Consider the following 22,500-nt stretch of genomic DNA (forward strand, 5'->3'; position numbering starts at 1 on the left):
TTTTTAGCCAGAAAGGTACAGAGCATCTTAGCCAACATCTGTTGGCTGAGACAAGCGCCTAGTGCTGGTTTCTGCCCTTTTCTCACCCCACCAAGGCCCTGAGACTGGGCAACAGCACTGTAGCCCTGGTACCAGCAGCTTTATGAATGTTGTCACCAACACTTGGGCACAATTCAGCAGTAGACTGTCCCCATCCCTCCTGCAGAGCTTTCCTGGTCCCCAGACTCAGCTTCCTGGTTTCTTCACTGCCTGTGTTGAGATGAGAAGCCCTGGCTTCAGTCTGTAGAGCAGTCCACAAGCAGAACACAACAGGGTGTCCTGACTCACCTGCTGATTCGGAACCAAGGGAATTCCTCTCACAGGGCCTAGAACAGCACGTAAGAAGGAGCTGAAGAGTGTCCGTGCCTTCAGCAGGTCCAGGTGGGACTGGGAAGCAATGCAATCGACTCTCCTTTAACCTGCCTGCTGTCACCACACAGTGATCCCATCTCCCGAACCTAAGCCTAGGAGTCACAGTCCCACCTGGAGAGGCATTCGCTCACCTGGAAGAGGAGGGCTGTCTGCATGGTGGAATCTAGGCAATTCAGACTGCTGAATTTCATAGGCCAGACTTATGCTCCAACCTCCATGCCTTTATCCTACCTGGTTGAATGACTTATTCTTAAATTTCTATCCTCCAAAACATCTGGAAGTCCTTACTCTCCTCTGAAATAACTGACCAGTTCATTTTTCTGTTCTCTGAAGTCATTAGCATATTACTTACATCTCCCATATAATTCTTCCATATGGCCTATGGTGGGTATTTAATAAAGCAATCATCATTTGAAAGATAAGTTAGAATCTACAGTGGCAAATATATGTCTTGGGGAAAGTTCCTAATAAGAAAGGCAAAGTCATCAATGCATACATAATTACTAAAGGGTAGTAATTCTGAGTGCAGTGAAATGCACTTATAATCATATTATTGTCAATATTTGTATATGTCAACCAAGAAAAAGATGATGAGCCGGGCAGTGGTGGCGCATGCCTTTAGTCCCAGCACTTGGGAGGCAGAGGCAGGTGGATTTCTGAGTTCCAGGCCAGCCTGGTCTACAGAGTGAGTCCCAGGACAGCCAGGGATACACAGAGAAACCCTGTCTCAAAAATCCAAAAACAAAAACAAAACAAACAAACAAAAAGAAAAAAAAAAAGAAAGAAAAAGATATGAGCCATGTGTAAGGCTAGTGCTTTTAAGATGCAGGCAATTAAATATGAAACTGACTGAGCACAATACCACTATTGATAAAATTACATGGTCCCTATGGTTGACTTTTAATTGAGCAGTTATTTGCCATAGACTGCAGGAGGCCTACTCTTTGCTGACCTGTTCAAGGCAATGGAATGAGCTGTTGTGTACCACTACCCTCTGTGAAAGCAGAAATGCCTGTTTTCTTTTCCCTCCCCATCTTGACAGTGAATGCCACCCACTATGCATATGTCTACCTCCACCTATGATCATGTCACCAGATGTTTATGGGTGGTTTTATCCCAGTTGGTCCTAAGGGAGAATTTTGCCATTGTAATTGTCCACAAAGAACAATATATAAACTGCTTTAGTTGGCAAAGATATATGTCATCTTTATTTGCTGTATGTTGAATTGCTGACTCTTCTTTAGATCCAATGGTCATTTTTCAACTCTTTAATTTATGCATGGGTTAAAAAGAAAAAAACTTACTGAATATTTTTAACAAAGTATCATAAGGTTTAGATAATTTTTTATTATACTCAGTAAAAATGCAAATGTGTATGACTTATTTGCAAATGCAGGCATTAATAACTGATATTTAAGTAGGCTAGATTAGCAATTTTACTGATATATTTCAGAGATTTTTTCCAATAATTTGCACACTCAAAATCAATTTGAATACAACATGTAAATTGAATTTAATTTTTTGATATAAAATTGTAGTTATCAGCTTGAACCATTAAATTTACTGTTTAATATATGCTTTCCAGCTCACTTGGTAGAATTTCATTGCGCCTTATCTATATAAATTTAATTAGGCTTGATATCATCAGTATATTATAGAACTAATTAAAGATTTAGATAAGTGCTGAGGGGACTTATTGAAAACTCCATAAAGTTCCATTTGGAAAATGAGATATTCCTCCTCCAGTCATTGTGAGGGGAGGAAACAGCAAGAAGTATCTCTTGTGGCATTTCTGAAAAATTATTTAACTGGATTTAATGGACTTATTCTATTCTTTGAAGAGCTTTTTAATTACTCTGTATCTGTATGTAGTCCAACAACAGCTACAGTCTTTATTTAAAATCCTTATCCCCCCTTCTCCCTTGAGCCAGCTATCTCTGAGCATGCATGAGCATGTGTGTTTGAGTGTGCATGTGCACACACAAGTGTATACATATATACTAGTAGACGTAATAGGGTAATAGATTGTGATCAGAGCCCATGGTGGTATTCACTGAGAAGTACTTACAAATAGACAAGACAGAAAGATCAGAGTGCACCTGCCTCAAACATGCTGGGAAGAAGAACAGGTAAGCACCCGGCCCAATCCTCATAAAGAGATGAGAAACCCTGGTGAATCTTGATTATTGATTCTGCTATTCTGGGTGAATCATTTTGTAGAAGCCACTTTTGAATTCCCCTGTATCTGCATCTCTGCAATAGAGTCGAAAGCAGATTAGTTTAAAAGACTGTGATTTCCACTAAGTGCTTTGTGTCTTCATTACAAAGCATAATAAAGCTTTTTATTACAATGAAGCTGCCATTACATCCAATTGAATAGACACTGAAATAAAGCTGTATCACCCACATTTCCCAGCATACTCTGTGCTCTGTGTTCTTGTCAAAGCTCTGTGTGTCTGTCTGTCAGTCTGTCTGTCTGTGCGTGCGTGCGTGCGTGCGTGCGTGCGTGCGTGTGTGTGTGTGTGTGTGTGTGTGTGTGTGTGCACCAGCTGAGTGACACAATACATACTAGAAAAATAAAGTAAAAGAACAAGTAACAAATGGGGGCTGTCTGCAACCTGGCACATTGTCGTTTAGTACAGAGGCCCTGAGGAATCCAGGGAAGCAGATAAATTGCTGTGAGCCAGTGTGGTATAATGGAAGGATGCAGGCTTCAGGCTCAGGATGCAGATTTAAAGTCCAACCTCTGCTGATGAGCTGTGTGACCCAGGCCCTCATCTCTTCAGCTCTCTCTGAATAAATTGCATTTCCTGAAACATGGAAATACTATTAATATTGTTGCCCCTTCTTTCTTTTCCTGCCCGCCTATGGATTACAGCAGTTTTTAGATGCTATCAATTGTAGCCTAATTCACTTAGTTTTCCAGAATGGAAACTGAGGTACAATGGGATTGAACTATCCAATTAGTAGTAAAACAAGGACTGGAAGAGACACCATAGGAATGTCACAGTGTCTGCAGTGCCACATGGAATGTGAAAGAACAGACAGGCATGATATTAAGGACATCCTGGCTACACTTGCTGGGAGATTGTCCCCTCAAGCAGCTGTTTCTGAACACATTCCCCACAGTTTTCCTGCCCAAGTGGTTTACAGACAGTCACACACACCCAGCCTGAGAAGTACTCTGTAGAAACATTTGGGTCACAAACTAATGTTTGTTTCACCATATTTGAAATGTTTCTCTCTGAAAAACATACAAATGAATGCCAGTAAAGCAGACCTCCAACAGAAATGTCAGTCTGGAGCGAGGGTACATTCAGACACTTACTTTAGGACATTCAAGGTGCAGTTGTGTGCTGCTGACCCATGAAAGATGTAGGGTATCACCCGGCATGACCTTCAGTTTTGGTGTTCTTTGACGTAAAACTTTAAAAGCTGTAGTGAATGGTGCTGTGGTCTTGAGTGGGTGAGTCTTCTCCAGGTAGGAATTTCGTCTATGTTGAGAAGGAAGTGGGAGCACTGCATGCAGGAAACAAGCCAGAGCTATGTCACTGAAAGGGACAGGCAGAGGTTTCTCTGTTGTGACCTTCCCACACTCCCCTCTGTGACTCCTGTGGTGATGATGTGTACTACTGATGGAACAATGAAGCCTGCTCTCATCATGGAACCAGCAATTTGGAGTCTAGGCAGAGTAGGTCGAATCTGATTTCTAACCCATGGATAACTTTAAATAGTTCGTCCTGCCACTGGATGGAGCAGGATGGAAAAGAGTCTAAAAGGCGGGTGGTCAGTATTTGCTCTGGAGACCCTGTCTCCACCTTCTTTCCCTGTAGTTTCCTCCCCGACAAAGAGGTCATGAGAACAACATGTGTATAACACAGAGGTAACAAAGAGATGACATACTTACTGTCATTGACTACGACATGTAGGCTACTACACAATGGACCACTGCAGTGCCTGATAACATTCTGTATATTTTCTTGAAGCATTACAAATTGAGACTCTGGCTGTAAAGGCTGCAAGCATAAAGGAAATTAGACAAACAGTTCCAGCTCTGACCTTTGGTTCTGACTTCTTTTCCTTTTTGGGATCAGCAATTATTTTCTTTAAAAATCTGTATCCTTGGTACTGGAGAGCCTACAGCAGTTAAGAGCACATACTTCTCTTGCAGGGCCTGGGTTCAGTTTCCAGTAACATCAAACAGTTCATGACCACCTATCACTTCAGTTCCAGGCAATTCTGTGCCCTCTTTTGGCCTCTGCAAGCACTGGCATGTATATAGTACATACATGCAGACAAAGACATAGGCATACACATTTTTAACTTTTTAAATCTATAACCTCTGAGATCTCAGGCAGCCCTGTCCTCCCATCTTCCTCCTACTATAGCTTCAATGCAACTATAAAGATTTGCTTAGTCCTGGCCATAGGTGAGGATCCACAGTTTATCTGTGCAAACGGCCAGGTAGCCACAAGATGTGTCTCTGAACCATCAGTGGCACCACAGTCACACTGTAGCAGCCACCAGCATCCTTAATACATGTAGTCAGGCTAGCATGTTGTTTTATAATCAAAATTCAATCTTGAAGGAGAAGATTCCATCTCGGTGCTTGTTTTTATCAGGTGACCTTAGGCAGGTAGCTGGCCCATATGAGCCTTTGCTAAGTCAGGTGTGCCTGTAAAAAGTACCGCAGGAGTAACTGTCAGATGTTAATTGCTCCCCTTAATTAATGTCCTTCTTAATAATGAACATTAACACAATCATTAGTGAATCTTTGGCTCAATTATGTTTCTATTACTCTGTAATTATACACACAGAACTGTCGCAATTCTCATCCATTTTTCTAATAAGGGTGAGCCATTATTTGTTACTATAAAGTTTTCTTGAGAGCAGTATTTCTTGAGAACAGTGCAAAAGGGTACCAGTCACTTAACCTATGGAAGTGTGGAGTCCCGAGAAATGGCTTTCATGCATTTCAGGGGCACTTAGTGGAAATGTTTCCACATCTGTCAGTTTGGGAGATCTTTGCGGCAATTACCAAAGGGAAGCTCTGAACTGCAGCCAATGTCCTGATTAATGGGTAAATGCTCGCAGCAGCATTGGCTGTGGACTAATGTCTTCTGTGTACTTAAGTTGGGGTTGTAGTTCATAAAATTTGCATTTTTGTAATAGCCTTATTGAGTAATAATTTGCATGCCATAAATATTAACCCTTTTAAAGTGTACAATTCACTGGTTTTTAGTGTACCTAGAGTTGTACAACCACCATCACTGGCTAATTTTAGAATATTTTCATTGCTCCACAAAGAAACCCTGTATCCATTAGCAATCACTCCTCATTCCTCTACAAGCCCTACCCCTGGCAACCACTAATTACTTTCTGTCTCCTTTGGACATATCATATAAATGGAATTATGCAATAAGTAGTCTTTTACAGCTAGCTTCTTTCAATTAGCATTGCACTTTCAAAGTTCAAAACATTAGCATTTCTTAAAGTTACAGTATGAAACTGACAGTTAAAATATGTATCCAGGGTCCACCCAACCCCTGACCTTTCTCTTTCCTTTCTGGTTTCTGTTGTTTGTTTGAGGGGGTAGAGCATAGGGAGTAAGAAGATAATGTGGGTTTGTTCTTATTTTAGATTTAGAGTTGGAGATAGATCGCAGCCTCGTGTGAGCTTGGCAAACATTCTAACCTGAGTGTACCCCAAGCGTGTGTGTGTGTGTGTGTGTGTGTGTGTGTATGTGTGTGTGTGTGTGTGTGTGTGTGTGTCTGTGTGTGTGTGTCTGTGTGTATATGTGTGTCTGTGTATCTGTGTGGGGCAGTTTTGCTTTATTTTGTTTGAGGTTCAAGGCCTCCTGATATAACCCAGGCTGGCCTTGAACTTGCAATGTAGCCAAGGATGACCTTTAGCTCCTAATTCTTCCCATGTGCAAAGATTAGAGGCATGTGCAACCATGGTTCAGATTGTGTTTTTTCTTGTTGGGGAATTGTCTGTTTGGTTGGTTATTGCTGTTTGGTGCTAAAGATTGAACCCTTGGCCTCCTGAATGTTAAGCAGGTGCTCTACCACTAAGCTATGGCCCCAGCCCCTGGTACCATGTTTTCATGATAATATAACATACATGAGTAGAACCCACACATCTGAAGTATACAGCTTGATTATATCTTAGGATGTGAATGTCCCCTAGTGAGCATCACCAGGATAAAAGTACTGAACACCAAATCACCCCAGAAGCCTCCTTTCGGCCCTTCCTAGGCATCCCGAACCAGGAATTTTCTGGTTTGCACAGTGCTCTTCTGTTTGTTCTGTGTGCATCCACATACAGGGTATAGCACTCAAGCCCTGCTGCCTGCCCCACAGCAAGCCTATCCTGGCCCTGCACCAGGGTTTCCTCCTTTCATTACCATTGGTGCTCAGGGGAAATAAAGTCACCCTCGCTAAACACTTGAGCTCTTCACACAAACTTACATCCTTTCTGATGTTCCAAGCAGCTGCCCAGCCTTTGTGTTGCCTCCTTGCTTTTGCCCCCCACTTTCCTTCCAGACACCAGAGATCTCTTTACATCATATTGTGGTAGGCAGGCTAACCATCAATTTCCCTCCTGGATCATGTCTGCCAGAGTCAGAGGGGAACCTGGGCAGACAGCCCTGGAACCCTGTGCTAGTCTCTCCGAAGTCTCACCTGCCTTCCTACCACATTAGTTTTTAACTCCAATAAAAATGTTATTTCTTGTATTAAATCCCATGCCTTGCTTGCTCTTCACTAATAATAAGTCATTTCTTAAAGGAACTAAGGTTTTATTTTTAAATTATTTTTCGTCTTTGAGAAAAATACTGAGTGTATCCTAGGGCTATCTTTCTATAGAAGGATGGCAAATGCTATATACATTTTCTACCTTCAAAGGCCCTTTTATATATAGACTTAAGAGAGTCTATGAAAAATCCTGATATTAATCTTTTTGTGTAAAAAAAAAAAAGGTGGTCCTTTTTAAAAAATTGTCATTCTACTCCTCAAAGAGTTACACCCACCCCACCCATGACTCCTAAAATGTATTTCCCTTTGGTTAATCTTATGTGCTACATTTTGTTTCCCTCCATACCCTCTATCCAGGTTCAAATCCCAATTCTACTTCAAAACTCCAGCATCTTCTTTCGCTGTGAAATGATCTTCAGTTACCATAGCTTCCAAAAGTTTCCAGAGATTCAGTAGAAAGTTTGGGGGTGTCCTAGTTAGTTACTGTCACTCTGATGAAACACCATGACCAAAGAAACTTAGAGAGAAAGGGGCTTATTTGGCTTATGTTTCCACACTGTTCGTCATTGAAGGAAGTCAGGACAGGAACTCAAGCAGTCCATGGAGCAGTGTTGCTTGCTGGCTTTCTCCTCATGGCCTGCTCGGCCTGCTTTCTTAAAAAAATCAAGACCACCAGCCCAGGGATGACACTACCCACAGTGACTGGGCCCTCCCCATAAATGTCTAATTAAAAAAAATGCCTTAGAGCTGGATCTTATGGAGGCATTTCTCAGTTGAGGCTCCTTCCTCTCTGATGACTAGCTGTGTCAAGTTTTTAGTCCACTGAAAGACAGTTTGGATTCTGGCTAACTGAAATTTTTACCTCTGTCCCATTACTTATTCACTGTATCAGTTATTTCTTTGCTGCTCTGATAAAAAATAAAAAATACTGTGACCAAGAGCAACTTAGGGAAGAAAAAGTTTATTCTGGTTTTCAGTTCCAAGGGGTTAGCTTCCACAGAGGTGGGACAGCAATGGCAGACTGATCCTATTCAGCAGCACACCAGGAGCACAGGGAGTAATCTGGAAGTGGGCCAAGGCTACAGACTCTCAGGATCCATGCTGAGCACTGAGCACTGAACGTCCTCCAGCTAGGCCCTACTGCCTAAAAGTTCCATAACCTCCCCCAACAGCACCGACAGCCAGGAACCACATATTTAAATACGTGAGCCTCTGAGGGACATTTTTCACTCTAGTCACCACATCCAAGTTAAGGTTAAAGCTCCCTTATATGGTTGTCAGCGATAACTCCTCATTCATGCTCTGTGAATGACAATGGCCCCTCACACACATTTTAGCAAGATCAGTTGAGATGCTGGGTAGGAGGGACCTATGACAAAAGACAGATTTCTGTTTCCTGTGTTCTTACTGCCAGCTTTCCGTGTCCTGACACAGTCAAGCATGTGTTGTGCCTGGCAATGAAAGATGTTGATGACAGTAGTCTCTGCTGAGGTACCAGTGCCCTTCCCTGTCTTAGAGACTGATTGTGTTGAGCTCTAAGTTTGAGGACTTAAAGCTGTGAGGAAGCTTCCAGAAGGTTGATATGATCTGATTGACAGAGAGAAACTGTCATCAACAGTCTGAGGCTTTCTCTTAGGAGTCCCACCCTTGCTGTAGCTGAAGAGGCCTCTAAGACAGGTTGATTTCTTTCTAAAATCTTCTGTGTTTAGATTCTCCATCTTCACCACTACAGGCTTGGCCTCAGACCACCTGGGCATTGTAACCTGAACAATGTCCCTGCTGGACAGTGCCCACAGAAAAGTCAGGAAACTAATGATAAGTAGTGAATTTGTGAGTTTCTCATAAGGGGAAGTATTTAGCCTTTTGTGTCTAGATATTCTTTTTTTCCTTTCTGTTTAGGAATGCTGAATTCTCTTCTTTTATGAAGTTCTGATACTAATAGATCATAACTATTTTAATAATGTAGACATGCTAAAAGATACTCAGTCCTTAAATTTGTCTCCTCACATCCCTTCCCTCTTCCTAGGAATGTTCTCTGTACAACCTTCGGGTCTCTCCTAACATCCGGCACCAGCTTCCTGGCTAGCTTCTTCCTCCCTCCTTCCCTCTGTACACCTCCTTTGTGCTCCAGTGAGGAATGATGGAGGACCCTGTATTCATATTTCTAAATAGATGCTTGTACAACCTGATGGTCCAGCTCATGATCGTAGTCATCTCGGTCCATGTTACTATTTCTCTTCCTGAGAGGAAGAAAAGTAGTTTCAGAAAGACTAACAACTGTTCCCATAGTATCTGTCCAAAGTCAGGCAAACCCAGGCTATGAGTTCTCTGTATGTACACACCAAAAAATGTGAAAATATGCACTGATGCATATTTTGGTGAGAATAAGGCTGGAGAGAGGAAACCTCACTTATTCATAGGCTAATATTTGAACAGAAACTGAACTAAATCTCTTTTAATTGATTCTCCAACCCTTTGTCCCTTTGCTCCCATTTGATGTTCCTTTCTGAGCTTCTTTTGCTTGGCTTATGGTACAAAATGAAAAAGAGCTATGAAGTGCATCAAAGAAAAGATTGCCATTGCTTCTTTGCCCTAAAACTGGTCCTTGTGTTTATAGCCCTGGCTTCCCCACCAGCCATGGCCAGACTGGTCTCCAGCGCTGCTCTCACCTCCTCCCAACCTTTGAGGGCAGGGGGTTAGAAGTCCTCCTGCCATGGTCATGTGGACCTATCTAAGATGGACCTCCTTTAGTAATGATTCGTTCTAAATTCTCTAGAGACCACTATGCTATTTCTCCTTCTTTATTGCCATTCATAGCCCTGCCCAATTTACTAACATTTGCCCTTTCCACTGCTCGCTTATCTTCCTGCACACTAATTAAGGCATTAAGTGAGATCAGTTGTAAAGCCAGTGTCCTTAGTATTCGATAGATGCTTCCTTCTCTGAAGTTGTTGTCTTGCATTTAGCATTACTCTTTGTTGGGCTTTCTGCCTGTGTCCTGTCAGAGGTAGCCATTCAGAATAAATGCATTTTGCTAGCTACAACTTTTAGACTTAGTATATCAAACAGCTTGCTGACAGCCAAATATGTATCACCCACAGTGGTCTTTTCACCCCCAAATTCACAGTTCCCACAGCTATTCATCACGTATGTCAGAGTCTTCGGGTCTTTAATTAAGCCCTGCTGGATACTGTACATACTTCCATTAGCTCAGTCCTCTTTACTCCATTACTTTCCTAATTGACATCCATCCTGAGTCACATGTTCTTGAATCTCAGGTGGCCCATTTTGTAGCTTTAGTTTATTTAGGTTTTCTCTCCTTCATAAATAACCTAAGCGTTTAGTTAATACACTCTCAAGTGTTTGCTATTGGGACCTAGTGATTTGCATATGCTTACACTTCTCAAATAATCTTGGATTTCAGAGGGGGCTGGGTTTCCTCTAGCAACTCTCTCTCTCTCTCTCTCTCTCTCCTCTCAACGTGTGTGTGTGTGTGTGTGTGTGTATGTGTTTTAGATAATCTCATGAAAGTCAGAACTACTGATCTTCCTGCCTCTACCTCACAAGTGGACGATTACAAGTGTGTGCCACCAGACCCAGCTGCCAGCCTTTTACTTTTTAATCATGAAATATATGGTCTTCGTTCGTACTAAGTGGAGAAGTCCCCTAATAATATTGACAAGTGTTGAGATTTCTAAATAGAAAGGAAAGACTGAGTGTCAGTGTGAGAGTCCAACAAATGCTGCCTGGGTAGCAGAGAGAGAGAGAGAGAGAGAGAGAGAGAGAGAGAGAGAGAGAGAGAGAGAGAGAGAGAGAAAGAGAGAGACAGACAGACAGACAGACAGACAGACAGAGAGAAAGAGAGAGAGAAAGAGAGAAAAACTGGGTTCCCATAAACCACCCCTTCACCCTCACCCTCACCTGGACTGTCTCCACAGTTGTATGGTTGAATGGAATTGCCATAACTGTCAGCTGCTGTAGTCAAGCCATTACCTCCGTCTCTTCAGCACAACGTCTACTGAGTGGTTTCTGAGCAAAGCCAAGTGATTCCATGCAATTCCACAGATCTTTCGTCCAACACATTTCCAGGTAGACAGAATCTCCACATTATTAATGCAGAAGCCAAGGTTGGTATACACAGCCCAGCCATACAGTCCTTACCCAGAATGCATGTGAGGCTCTAGGTTCAGTTCCCAGTACTACAGTAGAGAAGTAGGTGGATGGACAGCTGGGTGGACAGGTGCAGAAACCATACCTCGTTAACCCATCACTCTCCCATCCCATGCTCAATACTAGCCATTCTTAGCACCAAGCCCTGTTTTTTTTCTCATGTCCATGGCCCCTCACTCTTCTGTCATTCCCCAAGTGTCAATACGTGAGGAATGGTCCAGGCCAATGGGTAGACTGCAATCCTGGCTTGGCTTGGCTTTAAATTTAAACATTTGACTTCTGCCATGGACACCTTTGACCTAGGCCTAGGCAAGATGCTATTTTTAAAGAGCAAATAAGAGAACTTCTTAAGGCTGAGGACCACGCCGTCCACATAAAGATGTCACTTGTAGTTTTCCTGGATAGCTCAGCATTGGTAACAAGGTCAGGTCTCCCTTTGCAGCAGCACTTTGCACTATCTATTAAAAAGTTAGTGTTTCCTTTGCTTTACTTAAAGATGAAAGGGCCACCTCCAAATTATTTTTTAGCTTACACCAGCAGTTGCCTCCAGATTTCTAGTCTATGAAATACAGATAATATATAATTTAAGATTTTCTTACTAATTAGTAAACAACTGAGGCTTTGTAACTGCCAGAGGGCAATATACTTTGTGCCTCTTTTCACCCTGTGATATCAGATAAATTATTTTTAAAATTGAAAACTCTCCAGAGTGCTATCCGATAAACTATTTTAATTGAAAAGACTCTAAACTGCTATTCAGCACAGCATAGCTCTTCTTAACCCAGGCTCACCTTCTGGTAATCAAAAGAACATTTACAGAAGTATGAGACAAACACAATTATGAAAGTAAAATGAAGGCCCTAAATAAAAAATCACAGAACAAGAGGGTAATTCTATTCACTCTTTCATATTTCATTATTTGATAACATCAGATGATGAATCCATCAGAATTGCTTTGGCAAGTGCAAACAAAAATGGTCCTGATCAATATTTATTAAAACCTTCAGAATGGGAGAAGGACTTGAGCTGACTTCTTAATGTAGTAAATAATTATTCATATAAACAGGTTCTGACCAAAGGCAGGACTAGACCAAAGAGACACAGTTTTAATTGTACTGAATTTAAAATACAAATTGGCCTCTAGCCCTGATATAGAAAGCTTAATTTAAAACATTATGTGATATAGTGGAGAGTAACATATAAATCCTTAAGTGTTGGAGTGCGAATTTCAACCTTAGATAGTTATAAATTTAGAATGTATTCCAAAAGCAGAGTGAGGACGAAGTTGCCAGCTAAGAGCACCGGAGACATTCTCTCTGCGTCTCAGCGACTATAACAGGATCACTGATGTCATTTCATCAGCAACAGGGATGGACTCATCCCTGATGACCGATGGACTGTCATCTGTGGAATTCCTTTGTTTTAAGCAACTGCACTTTCTGAAGAGTAATAAAGTCAGGCTCTGGCTACAGCTGCCCATCAGAAGTGCAGAGACAAGATATAGTCCTGAGAGGGGTGAACGCAGCTAGCTTGAACTTTTGAAGTCTCCAGGAGCAATACCACAGAATTATGAAGTGTGGTCATTCCAGAATAAGGATGATAAGTAGCTGCTTGTCTGCCCGTCTCCCCCAACTTTGGGGTGCCTTGGGGTCTGGCTTCAGTTCTCAAACTTCAGGAAGTACTCTACTACTGAGCTAAAATCCCCGGTCATTTCAACTTTGATGAACGGGGTGAGAAAAAAAAATGTAAGTAACTGAGCCACCAAAAAGACAAAGCAAGCCTTGAAAATACAAAATTGCACACCATGCCTACCTATGGAATGATTATCTGTGTCATCAGCGGAGAGAACATGGGCAAAGTCTTTTTCTAAAATCCATTCTGCAGCAGCCTGCCCAAAACAAAACCCAGTGTAATCTGCTAAAAGTATTAAAAGCCATCCCAACATAAAATACTCATCTAACCCTGCCATCAGCTGCCTGAAACTTATTTAGCTTTTTTCCTGCCTTTTCTCATTCCTGAAATAGAAAGAACTTTGCTTCGTTTCAAATTAAAATTTTCAATCATGTTTGTAATAAACTCTAAGCTCTTTGAAGGAGAAGACAAATAAGAACAATTATATTATATTTTAATACACTAATTTATTCTTCTGATACACAGGATTATCATCTGCTTTATTATTGGTCTGGAAAGTATCTGGGCTAAGATTACACTTGTTCATAGTGTTTGCAGATCAACTGCTAATGCGCTTGCCTGACACTGCTTGGCAACAGTCAGTATCAGTGAATCCGATGGCAGTTCCATGATGTGAGAGAAGTAGTCAGGGAACTTTGTACCAGTGTAAAACTCCTAAGCTACCACCAGTGCCTAAAGAATACCCACTAGAGCCCCTCAGGCTTTCACACAGGAAGCCAGTGTCCAGGTAAATGACAGCACTTGTCAAAAGGCACAAGATGGCATGCAAGACAAGCAGAACCTTGGCTTAGCTTGTCTCCTGACTTAGCTGAGTCTCACTGATGCAGGTGCCCCTCTATTATATACAGGATGATTATCCAGTTTATGGCTTAATCAGTTCCTTCTCTTTCTTCCCATTTCCATGTTTATTATTGAATGTACCATTAAGGTGATGGAGAAAACAAGGATTAGTGTTTTACCTGATCATTTAGTTGCCCTTTACTACTGAGTCTTCATCAAAGTGCTTGAAGTATCCAGTTGTAGGTTAAGCTGCCCTAATCTGAAATCTGAAACCTAAAATGTTCTAACCTCCCAAATCCTTGGCATGCTAACCCGATGCCACAAGTGGAAAATGCCTCCTCCGCCCTCATACAAGGACTTGCAGTCAAACTGCATGCCCACTAGAATACTGCACAAACTTTCCTTCCACATAAGGTGTTGGAGGAGCCAGCTTTCCGTTCCTATAAAGAAAGACTTGAGCAAAGTTACTCTGGAGGACAAGAGCTTAGTTTTACAAGTTCAAATACACTGAGCCTGCATATTCTCGTGATGGCAAGGGCTACTCCAGATGGTAGCCTCTCTTTCCAAATCAGCAGAGGGCTACACCACCAGGGACCCAAGAACCTGACACAAGACCTGGCTCTTAAAGAGCCCACCACCCCCAGGGCTGCCATCTTGAGGACAAAACCTTCTTACACAAAGGACTTTTGGAGAGACCTCAGGTCAAGCCACAACTTAGCAGATGTGTAGGAAACGTTAACTTACACTGAAGTCCAGTTGCCAAGCTGTCTCACTATATGCACGTATAGTCCCAAAATGAAATCAACTGAAGCAAAACCTTTCTGGTTCTAAACATTGTAGAAAAGCAGTATCCATCCTGCAGGCACATACTTGGCCACAGCGAGCGTGTGGGGGTCGAAGCCAGTTCCTTCTGTCCCACCTAAGTCCCAGGAATTCAACTCTGGTCACCACGGTGGGAAGCAAGCACCTTGTTACCTAGTGAGCCATCTCAAATACTGTTAGATTGAGGTCAGCTTTTCATGCTAGGACCTCATTCTTCCCTGTGTAACAGCCTGTTAGGTACACACACCACAGTTTCCTTATTCTCACAGTCAGTGATAAGCACTGTAATTAATTCTCTATCTTGGCTATTGTGAGTACTTCTCCAATAATGAAGAAAGTGCAAGTATCTACTTGATATAATGACCTTACCTCCTTTGGGTATGGAGCCCAGAGTGGGACTGCTGGGTCATATGAGAGTTCTGTGTGTCTTAACTCTCTATGCCTACTCTCTATCTTCTGCCTTCCACAATGGCTGCACTAGTTTCCATCCCCACCAGCAATGTGAGAGAATTCCCCTTCCGAAAGCACCCCACCGAGAACACACGGGATTATCCACCTCCTCAAGGAAGCAATAAATCAGAAAGGGAACCAACTTTTAAAAAGAACGCTTACCTCATCCATTACCACCTTGGACAGACAAACAGGGAAAACTAAAGTAGGCAACAAAATGAAAAAGTTAGGCACTCAAGTTTAAGTTTGGAGCCCTGGATTTCAGGTCCATAGGGAGCTAGCCAGCTCTGTGAGGTTTGTCTAAACAAAGTGCCAACTGCCACAGTACAGGCTTCCACTTCAGCAGAAGACGGAGCTGGGGTGAGTTAGTCTGAGAAATTTGTTCAGTTATACCAAAGCACGGCCACATGTACTCAGCTGTATACAGACAGTATTTGCAGTTAGTACTTCCGCTTTTTACATTTTCATTCTCTATTACCTTGGCTTTGGAGGACATTTAGGTCCTGAAATCCTTTAGTTTGAGAACCAAAGCAAATCATTCACATTCTACAGCTAAGCTGCTTCTGTGTACAGTGTGAATTTCTGATACCTGATTCAGATGGTTGAATATACAGATGTATCTACAAGTTAAAATTGTTAAATATGACTACAGTAAATACAGTCCCAAAATACAGCAGGAGCTCATAGCTGTGTACATTAGCCATATCTATGCACAGGTTCTTATCATAGATTCTGCCTTCTATGGTTTTAGCCAACCAAAGATCGAAAGTATTCAGGAAAAAAATTATGTGCAGACTTTGTTATTATTGTTATCCCCACAACACTGTAGTATAACAGTGTGTTCTCATGGTGCTGAGTCTTTTACATAATCTAGAAGGATTTTAAAATATATGGAAGAGCCAGGCATGGTGGTGCGTGCCTTTAGTCCTAGCATTTGGGAGGGAGAAGCAGGCAGATGTCTGTAAATTCAAGGCCAGTCTGGTTTACAGAGTGAGCTCCAGGCCTGCCAGAGAGAGCTACATAGTGAAAGTCTCAAAAAATAAAAGGTTAAAATGCAAAGGAGGACTGTAAGTTTTACACAAATACTATGTTATTTTATAAGGATTTTGGACTGGGGGTACTGGCACTAATGCCCCTACATACCCAGAGCACCTATTTAAAAACCATTTAGAATGGAATAGTGGCACACACCTGTAATCCCAGTACTCAAGATAATGTGGTTGTAGGGCCACTGGCTCAAGGCTAGCCTAGGCCAAATAGCAAGACACTGTCTTAAAACATAAAGAAATAAAAGAATCTTTCTGGATTTAAAAAAAAAATTTAGAAATGAACCTTGGACTCTAAAATCCACCAAGTAAAACAAGGCAGATGGAAGCCATGGATTCAAGCCAGCCCCCAGTGGGCCTTCCTGTATGTCACCTTCACACAGACCGCTATAAGGGCTGTAGGCCCAGGAAAAATTGCTGTGGCTGGAAGAGATGGCTTTAGGGGGCCATTCTTTCCTCAATTTTCCTACAGGAAACCTAAAACCATTTGCAGTAACCTCAGTCACAATGGAGACATGAACTGAGCCTGCCAGAATGGGAGTGGACAGGTGTCGACTGAAGATCTTCCTGACCCTTGTGGGTAAAATGTATAAAAAGCTTTCAAAGAGAAGTCAGAAGATCCTAATGGTAAAAGCAAAAGGTTCAAGCAATTTGCATATACACATGCGCCGGACTGCTTGCACTGGAAATGTAGTGTGCCTTCATGCCAGAACCACATGCTGAAATCCAGTCTTCCTCCACAAGGAACATTATTTTGGTCATAATGTTTAATTCCAGGATGAGAACGGTCACTAAGACACTCTGTCTACTCATGCTACCAAAAGACTCACAGCCAAGGGCAAGGAGAACCATGGGCAGGCACACACGTGGTCATAGAATGGTCCACTCACATTCTAGGATGAAGCCAAATTCCTTTTGTTCTCAGTCCACAGCTAGCAGCCGGCCTCTGAGTGTTAAGGGGTCCTTATAAAGAGACTCCCTCTACAAGGCCTGAGCTGGAAAACATCTAAAGCACATGTGTGTTCACTAATGCAACACAGGCAGCCACGTACAATGCCATCTGCTGTAAGCTGGGGTACCCTGGAAGCAATGGCTGCTGCTTTAATGCTTGATAATAAAAACCATGCTTTTGTTTTCCTAAGGTCTCAGTACTTACCCATCAATTATTTATTCCTGTTGGGTTCCATGATTTTACTTCAATCTGTCAGTGTTTATCATGGAGGCTCATTTTCACTGCATAGTTTGGGGCATTTTCCCTCTTTCTCCTTAGGGCATCTGTAGCACCTTTCCACCCCATGTCAGTCATTGTACACATTTATTAGGCCTCGCTCACTACCTTACCCGGTAGCTTTCTCGAAGATAAATGCATTTCATTCCAACCTTAAATATTTATGTTTCTTTATAATCTAATGCATCATCATGGTTATAGGGGAATTTCCCCCTAACCATAAAAAATATGCCATCAGTTACCTGTCAATTTTGTTTAATAACTCAGCTTTGCAATTCTGGTACGCTGTCATCTGAGGCTCTTGAGGACTCCTTTAGTCTCCCTGTTGCCTTCAGAGTGTCACTTAGGGGTTTATAAAGGCGGTCAATGCACAGAGGATATTGAAACATTAAGTACTTAAATTCTGTGCCCTCTGTCACTCATCACCACAGAAAGTCCAGCATCCTTGTCTTGTTTACTCCGAGCGCAGAATGGCAGTCCCTGTAGAAAACCAGCCTGTCTCCCTGGAAACGATTCATCAGACTTCTCAAAAGAAATCCAGTTTCATCTGGGTTGATGGGCTCAGTGTTGCTTTTTAAGATAAATGATGAAAATATCAATATCATAATGCAAAGAACTCCAATTCATTTTGCTTAATCTCAGTGAAAAGAATCCTAAGCCACTTACTGCCTCTGTAGCAGCTTCTGCTCCTAGGTCCTGAGCATCGAGATGTGGGAGTGGTTGAGTAGTTCCTTGACTCCCAAACTCTGGCTTGAACTCTGACATTTATAGTCCAGGGCGTGAGACTCCCAACTCCATGCTCCTCCTGACCCCAGGTAGTTCTGCATGAACCACTCTGTTATGCTTACAGACAGAAGCCTAGCATAACTGTCCTCTGAGAGGCTCCATCCAACAGCTGACTGAAACAGATGCAGAGACCCACAGCCAAACATTAGAAGGAGTTGGGGAAGTCTTATGAAAGAGTTGAAGGAAAGATTGAGGAGCCCCTGATGGGAACCCCACAGGAAGACCAACAGAGACAAGTAACCTGAACCTTTGGGGACTCCCAGAGACTAAACCATGAACCAAAGAACATACAAGGGCTGGACCTAGCCTACCCCTACCCCAGCATATATGTAGCAGATGTGCAACCTGATCTTCATGTGGGTCCCCCAACAATGGGAGTCAGGGATCTCCCTGACTCTGTTGCCTGCCTATGGATCCTGTTCCCCTAACTAGGCTGCCTTGTCTGGTCTCAGTGGGAGAGGATGTGCCTAGGTGCCAGGGTGAGTTGGTACCCAGGGGGAGCTGTCCTTCTCAGAGGTGAAGGGGAAGGAGGATGGGACATGTAAGGGGGAAACTTGGTACAGATTAAAGTGAATGAATGGATGAATAAATGAATGGAGGGGAAGTGGAAAGAAATGTATTACCATACTCAAAAATGGCCTCCTTCTCCTATAAGATATGAGGTTTTGAGGGGGTTTTTAATCTTGGTTTTTGTTTTTCCCCAAGATATTCCTGATGAAGAAGAAACAAACTCAAGACCCTAAGTGCAGGAATAGGGAGGGGTTCCTGAACAAGTCACTGTAATGTACAGAGTTGCTTTGCTGCCCACACCTCCTGTTTGCTTCTAGCTGGAAGGAAGGTGGTGACCTACTTCTGGGACGCCTCTTCTGACCCTTTTCTAACTCCTGGGCACACAAAACTGCCCTAACACTATTATTACTGTTACTGGGTTACTACTACCATTACTGTTGTCAGAGTTCATGTTTATGAAGTACCACATTCTCCGTGCTTTGTGTGAACTAACTAAAACTTACAGTAACCTTAAGAAGGAGGCAGCATTATTATCCCGTTACCAGGAGAAGAAAGCCATGTTTCGCAGGGTCTCCAGTAAGATACTGCGTGAGTGACTGAGTAAGAGGTTGAGTGGGACAGGGCCTGCCTTCCAGGTAACCAGTGAATAAGGAAACATACTAACACGCCAATAACAGGATGTGCAGATAATGGTGGAGGAAGCACTGAACTTGCTCTGTCTTGCTCCCCCAGGCAATACTACGAGATGCTGTACAACACCGCCGATGAGCTCCTGAACCTGGTGGTGGACCAGGGTGTGAAGTACACAGAGCTAGAGTACATCCACGCCCTGACCCTGCTGCACCGAAGCCAGACTGGCGTGGGGGACCAGACCACCCAGAACACCAGGCTGCAGAGGCTCAAGGAGATCATCTGTGAGCAGGCTGCCATCAAGCAAGCCACCAAGGACAAGAAAATAACCACTGTGTGATGGGGTACACAGCACTGGGAGTGGGTGGGGTTCACGGTGTGCACAGCCACAGGCTCTGGCAACTCAGCAGAGCCTGAGCCAACTGTGCTCTGTCTACACTGATGCTTAGTGGGTAGATGCTGGATTATTTTCTCTAGTTTTGCTTTTCCATATGAACGCTAAGAAAAGTTTGCAGTACAGAATATTCTGCCTAACAACCACTTTAGTCTATTCCCAAGGGATGAGGGTGGGACAGGGAGGAGGCCATGTCAAGTTACTGAACTCTGAGAAAGGAATAAAGGAAAGCTTCCCCCCCCCCCCGCCTTCGAGACAGGGTTTCTCTGGATAACCCTGGCTGCCCTGGAACTCCGACTGCCACCTAAGTTCTTGGACTCTCCTGAAATACTTACTAAGGCCTGTGGCATAGGCAATGGGCTTTTTCTCGTCTTAGCCGTGTCCATTTATAGTTTAGCGTAGTAAGTATATTCCCATTGCTTCGTCTCCATTGCCAAAATCAAGCAAGTGCTTCTCAGCTGGCTTCCCAGACCAAGACAGATCTCTTTAAGGCTGGGAGACGGCAGTCCTTTATCCTAACCCTAGGACAGACTGCACGCTAGAGCAGGATTGTTCGCTGGCTGCTGGCTGGTTTTACCACCTTCTTTTTTTATTCCTTCTGTATTAAAACCAGTTAAGAGCTCTGGCTGTCCTTCCAGAGGATTAGGGTTCAATTCTCAGCACCTGCACACAGAGGCTCACAACCCTCTGTAACTTCAGTTCCATCCTACCTGAACCCCTCTTAGTATTGCATGCACGTGGTGCACAGACATACATGCAGGCAAAAATACTCATACACACAAAGTAAAAATCATCATCATAAAACTATTGCTAAAAATAGTAGGGAGAAAGGTGGCTCACTGTTGGAGAACTTGCATCCCACACACCATCCAGGGTAAACTGTAAGGGGCAACCGGGTACCCTCATGTTCCCATGCACCCTGGAGTAGTGATTTGGCTTGTTGCTGGGACAAAACACTCCTCGACACAGGTACCTCAAGAAAGGAAGGTTTATTTGGCTAAGCTCACAAGGTATAGCCCGTCAGAGCAGGGCGGGTGACACCAGGAGCCTGAGGCAGCGGTCACACTCATCAGGAAGCTCAGTGCAGTGGATGCTGTGTCCAGACAGCTTCCTCCTTTCTGTGCAGTCCAAGGTCTCAGCCCACTGAGTGGCTCCCCACAGAGTAGGCCTTCCAACCTCAGTTAATATAACTCAAATAATTCCACATAAGCAAGGCCTACCCTACTTGGTTGCTGTTGCTGTGATAAAACACTGACCAAAACCAACACACACACACACACACACACACACACACACACACACATACACATACCAGGTACACAGACACACAAAAATAAAAATAATTTTTAAAAAATTTTGACAATGAAAGAGGAAATCAATTAGTACTATAATAAACATTGAAACTACTGAAAAATTCAGAGAGGACTAAAGCAATACAAATATTTTCTGTAAAGCAGTGCAGCTCAGGTCTGCTCAGCTGACAGCAGGGAAGATGGGATGCTCTCCCACGCAGCTGCCACTCCAGCCTCCTTTTCTGCTTATTGTGTTTGGTTTATTGAGACAGGATTCCTCACTCTGTCCTAAACTCACTCTGCAGACCAGGCTGGCCTGGCCTTGGACTCAGAGATCCCCTTGGGATTAAAGGTCTGCACCACCACACCCAGCTGCTAAGCCATTTTTTGAATTGCCCGTTCCTGATATGGGTGCCTGCAGGGATCCAGGCCCTGTGGGTTTTGTACTGCCCCAGGTCCCCAAGTCCTCTTGCTACTCAAGGTTCATAGGTCACAGGAAGCAACAGTTTATCAGGGAGGATTCATCTTGAACACACAAGGGAAGAAGAGCCAGAGGACTGGCCATCCAAGGTCACTGTCAGACCCGCAGGGAGGGAATTTTCACACTTGATCCTAACAATTTTGGTCTGGATGGGAATAACCAAAAATTAAAAACTGTTTTGAGAAGCTTAAATATAGTATGTTGTTTTTCTCATGTTCTTTATTCATCAAACATTTCCAATGTGTGGCTTGTGCTGCTATGCTTGGGCATATATACAGAGGACACCCTCCTATCTAGCATTTAGGAACTGAACTTGAAACCCAACAAGTTCATGCCCAAAGCTGAGCTGGACACCTGAGCTGGGAAGTGAGGCAAGGAGCCCTGTGAAAGCTGCAGGATGCCCTTCCAGGATCTCCAGAGAGGAAGGAAAGCTATGCAACTGTGCAGTTTACAGTCCTGATGGGATAAATTGAATGCACACAGGGGACAATCATAGGGAAGAACACTGCCTCAAACAAGGTTCTGAAAGACCCCTGGGGGAGACCCCCACTCAAATCTCGGGAGGACGTACACCCAAAGAATCACGAGAGACCACATCTTGATGTAATTACAAGAGGTATATTTTAATTTCAGGACGCTCTGGTTCGGCACCACACCTATCTCACACAGGAGATAGTGGAGCCGACCACGAGGCTTGAAAGTTAGAGGTTTTTATAGGGAAAAGGTCTGAGGGAACAAAGGGATCAGTGTGGTCATACATGATTGGCTAGTTCAAATATTAACTATTACGTGCAGAACAGAGTGGAAAATTCCTAAGGTTGGTGTTAATCTGAGTCAACAGAGCATCTGACCTTAAACCATATCTGAGAGGACCAGATGGTCCATTACTTAGTGTCTGCCAGGCATGTCTTTGCAGGCCTGGGCCTTGGACATGTCCTCGTTTGCCTAGATGTTTTCCTCTATGTTTATAGTTTTATGTCTTCTTGACCTGCCAGATCTTATGATATCTAACAACTTGTTTGCTCTTTCCCAGGCCTATGTGGCCAGTTTGTG

At 43.1% G+C, this 22,500-nt stretch overlaps 1 protein-coding gene and 1 long non-coding RNA gene across 3 annotated transcripts in view; one reads left to right on the forward strand and one right to left on the reverse strand.

Moving 5' to 3' along the window:
- Positions 1–4,243, reverse strand: part of LOC116098697 — a 62,347-nt gene extending 58,104 nt beyond the window's left edge. The window contains exons 1-2 of one of the 2 annotated variants that reach the window (XR_004121913.1): positions 3,740–4,243; positions 2,706–3,221 (exon numbers count right to left, since the gene is read on the reverse strand). This is a non-coding gene — a long non-coding RNA (uncharacterized LOC116098697). Of the gene's footprint in view, positions 1–2,705; positions 3,222–3,739 lie in introns of those variants that run through there. The other variant, XR_004121912.1, reaches the window with a different exon arrangement.
- The window catches only part of Exoc4 (exocyst complex component 4), a 750,249-nt gene extending 728,605 nt beyond the window's left edge, over positions 1–21,644 (forward strand). The window contains exon 18 of the mRNA XM_031381454.1: positions 19,383–21,644. Coding sequence (XP_031237314.1) covers positions 19,383–19,620 — 238 coding nt within the window. The 3' untranslated portion in view covers positions 19,621–21,644. The remainder of the gene's footprint in view (positions 1–19,382) is intronic.
- The last annotated feature ends 856 nt before the right edge of the window (positions 21,645–22,500 follow it).

The sequence above is a fragment of the Mastomys coucha genome, unplaced genomic scaffold, assembly GCF_008632895.1.
Source record: "Mastomys coucha isolate ucsf_1 unplaced genomic scaffold, UCSF_Mcou_1 pScaffold20, whole genome shotgun sequence".
Taxonomy (NCBI): Eukaryota; Metazoa; Chordata; class Mammalia; order Rodentia; family Muridae; genus Mastomys; species Mastomys coucha.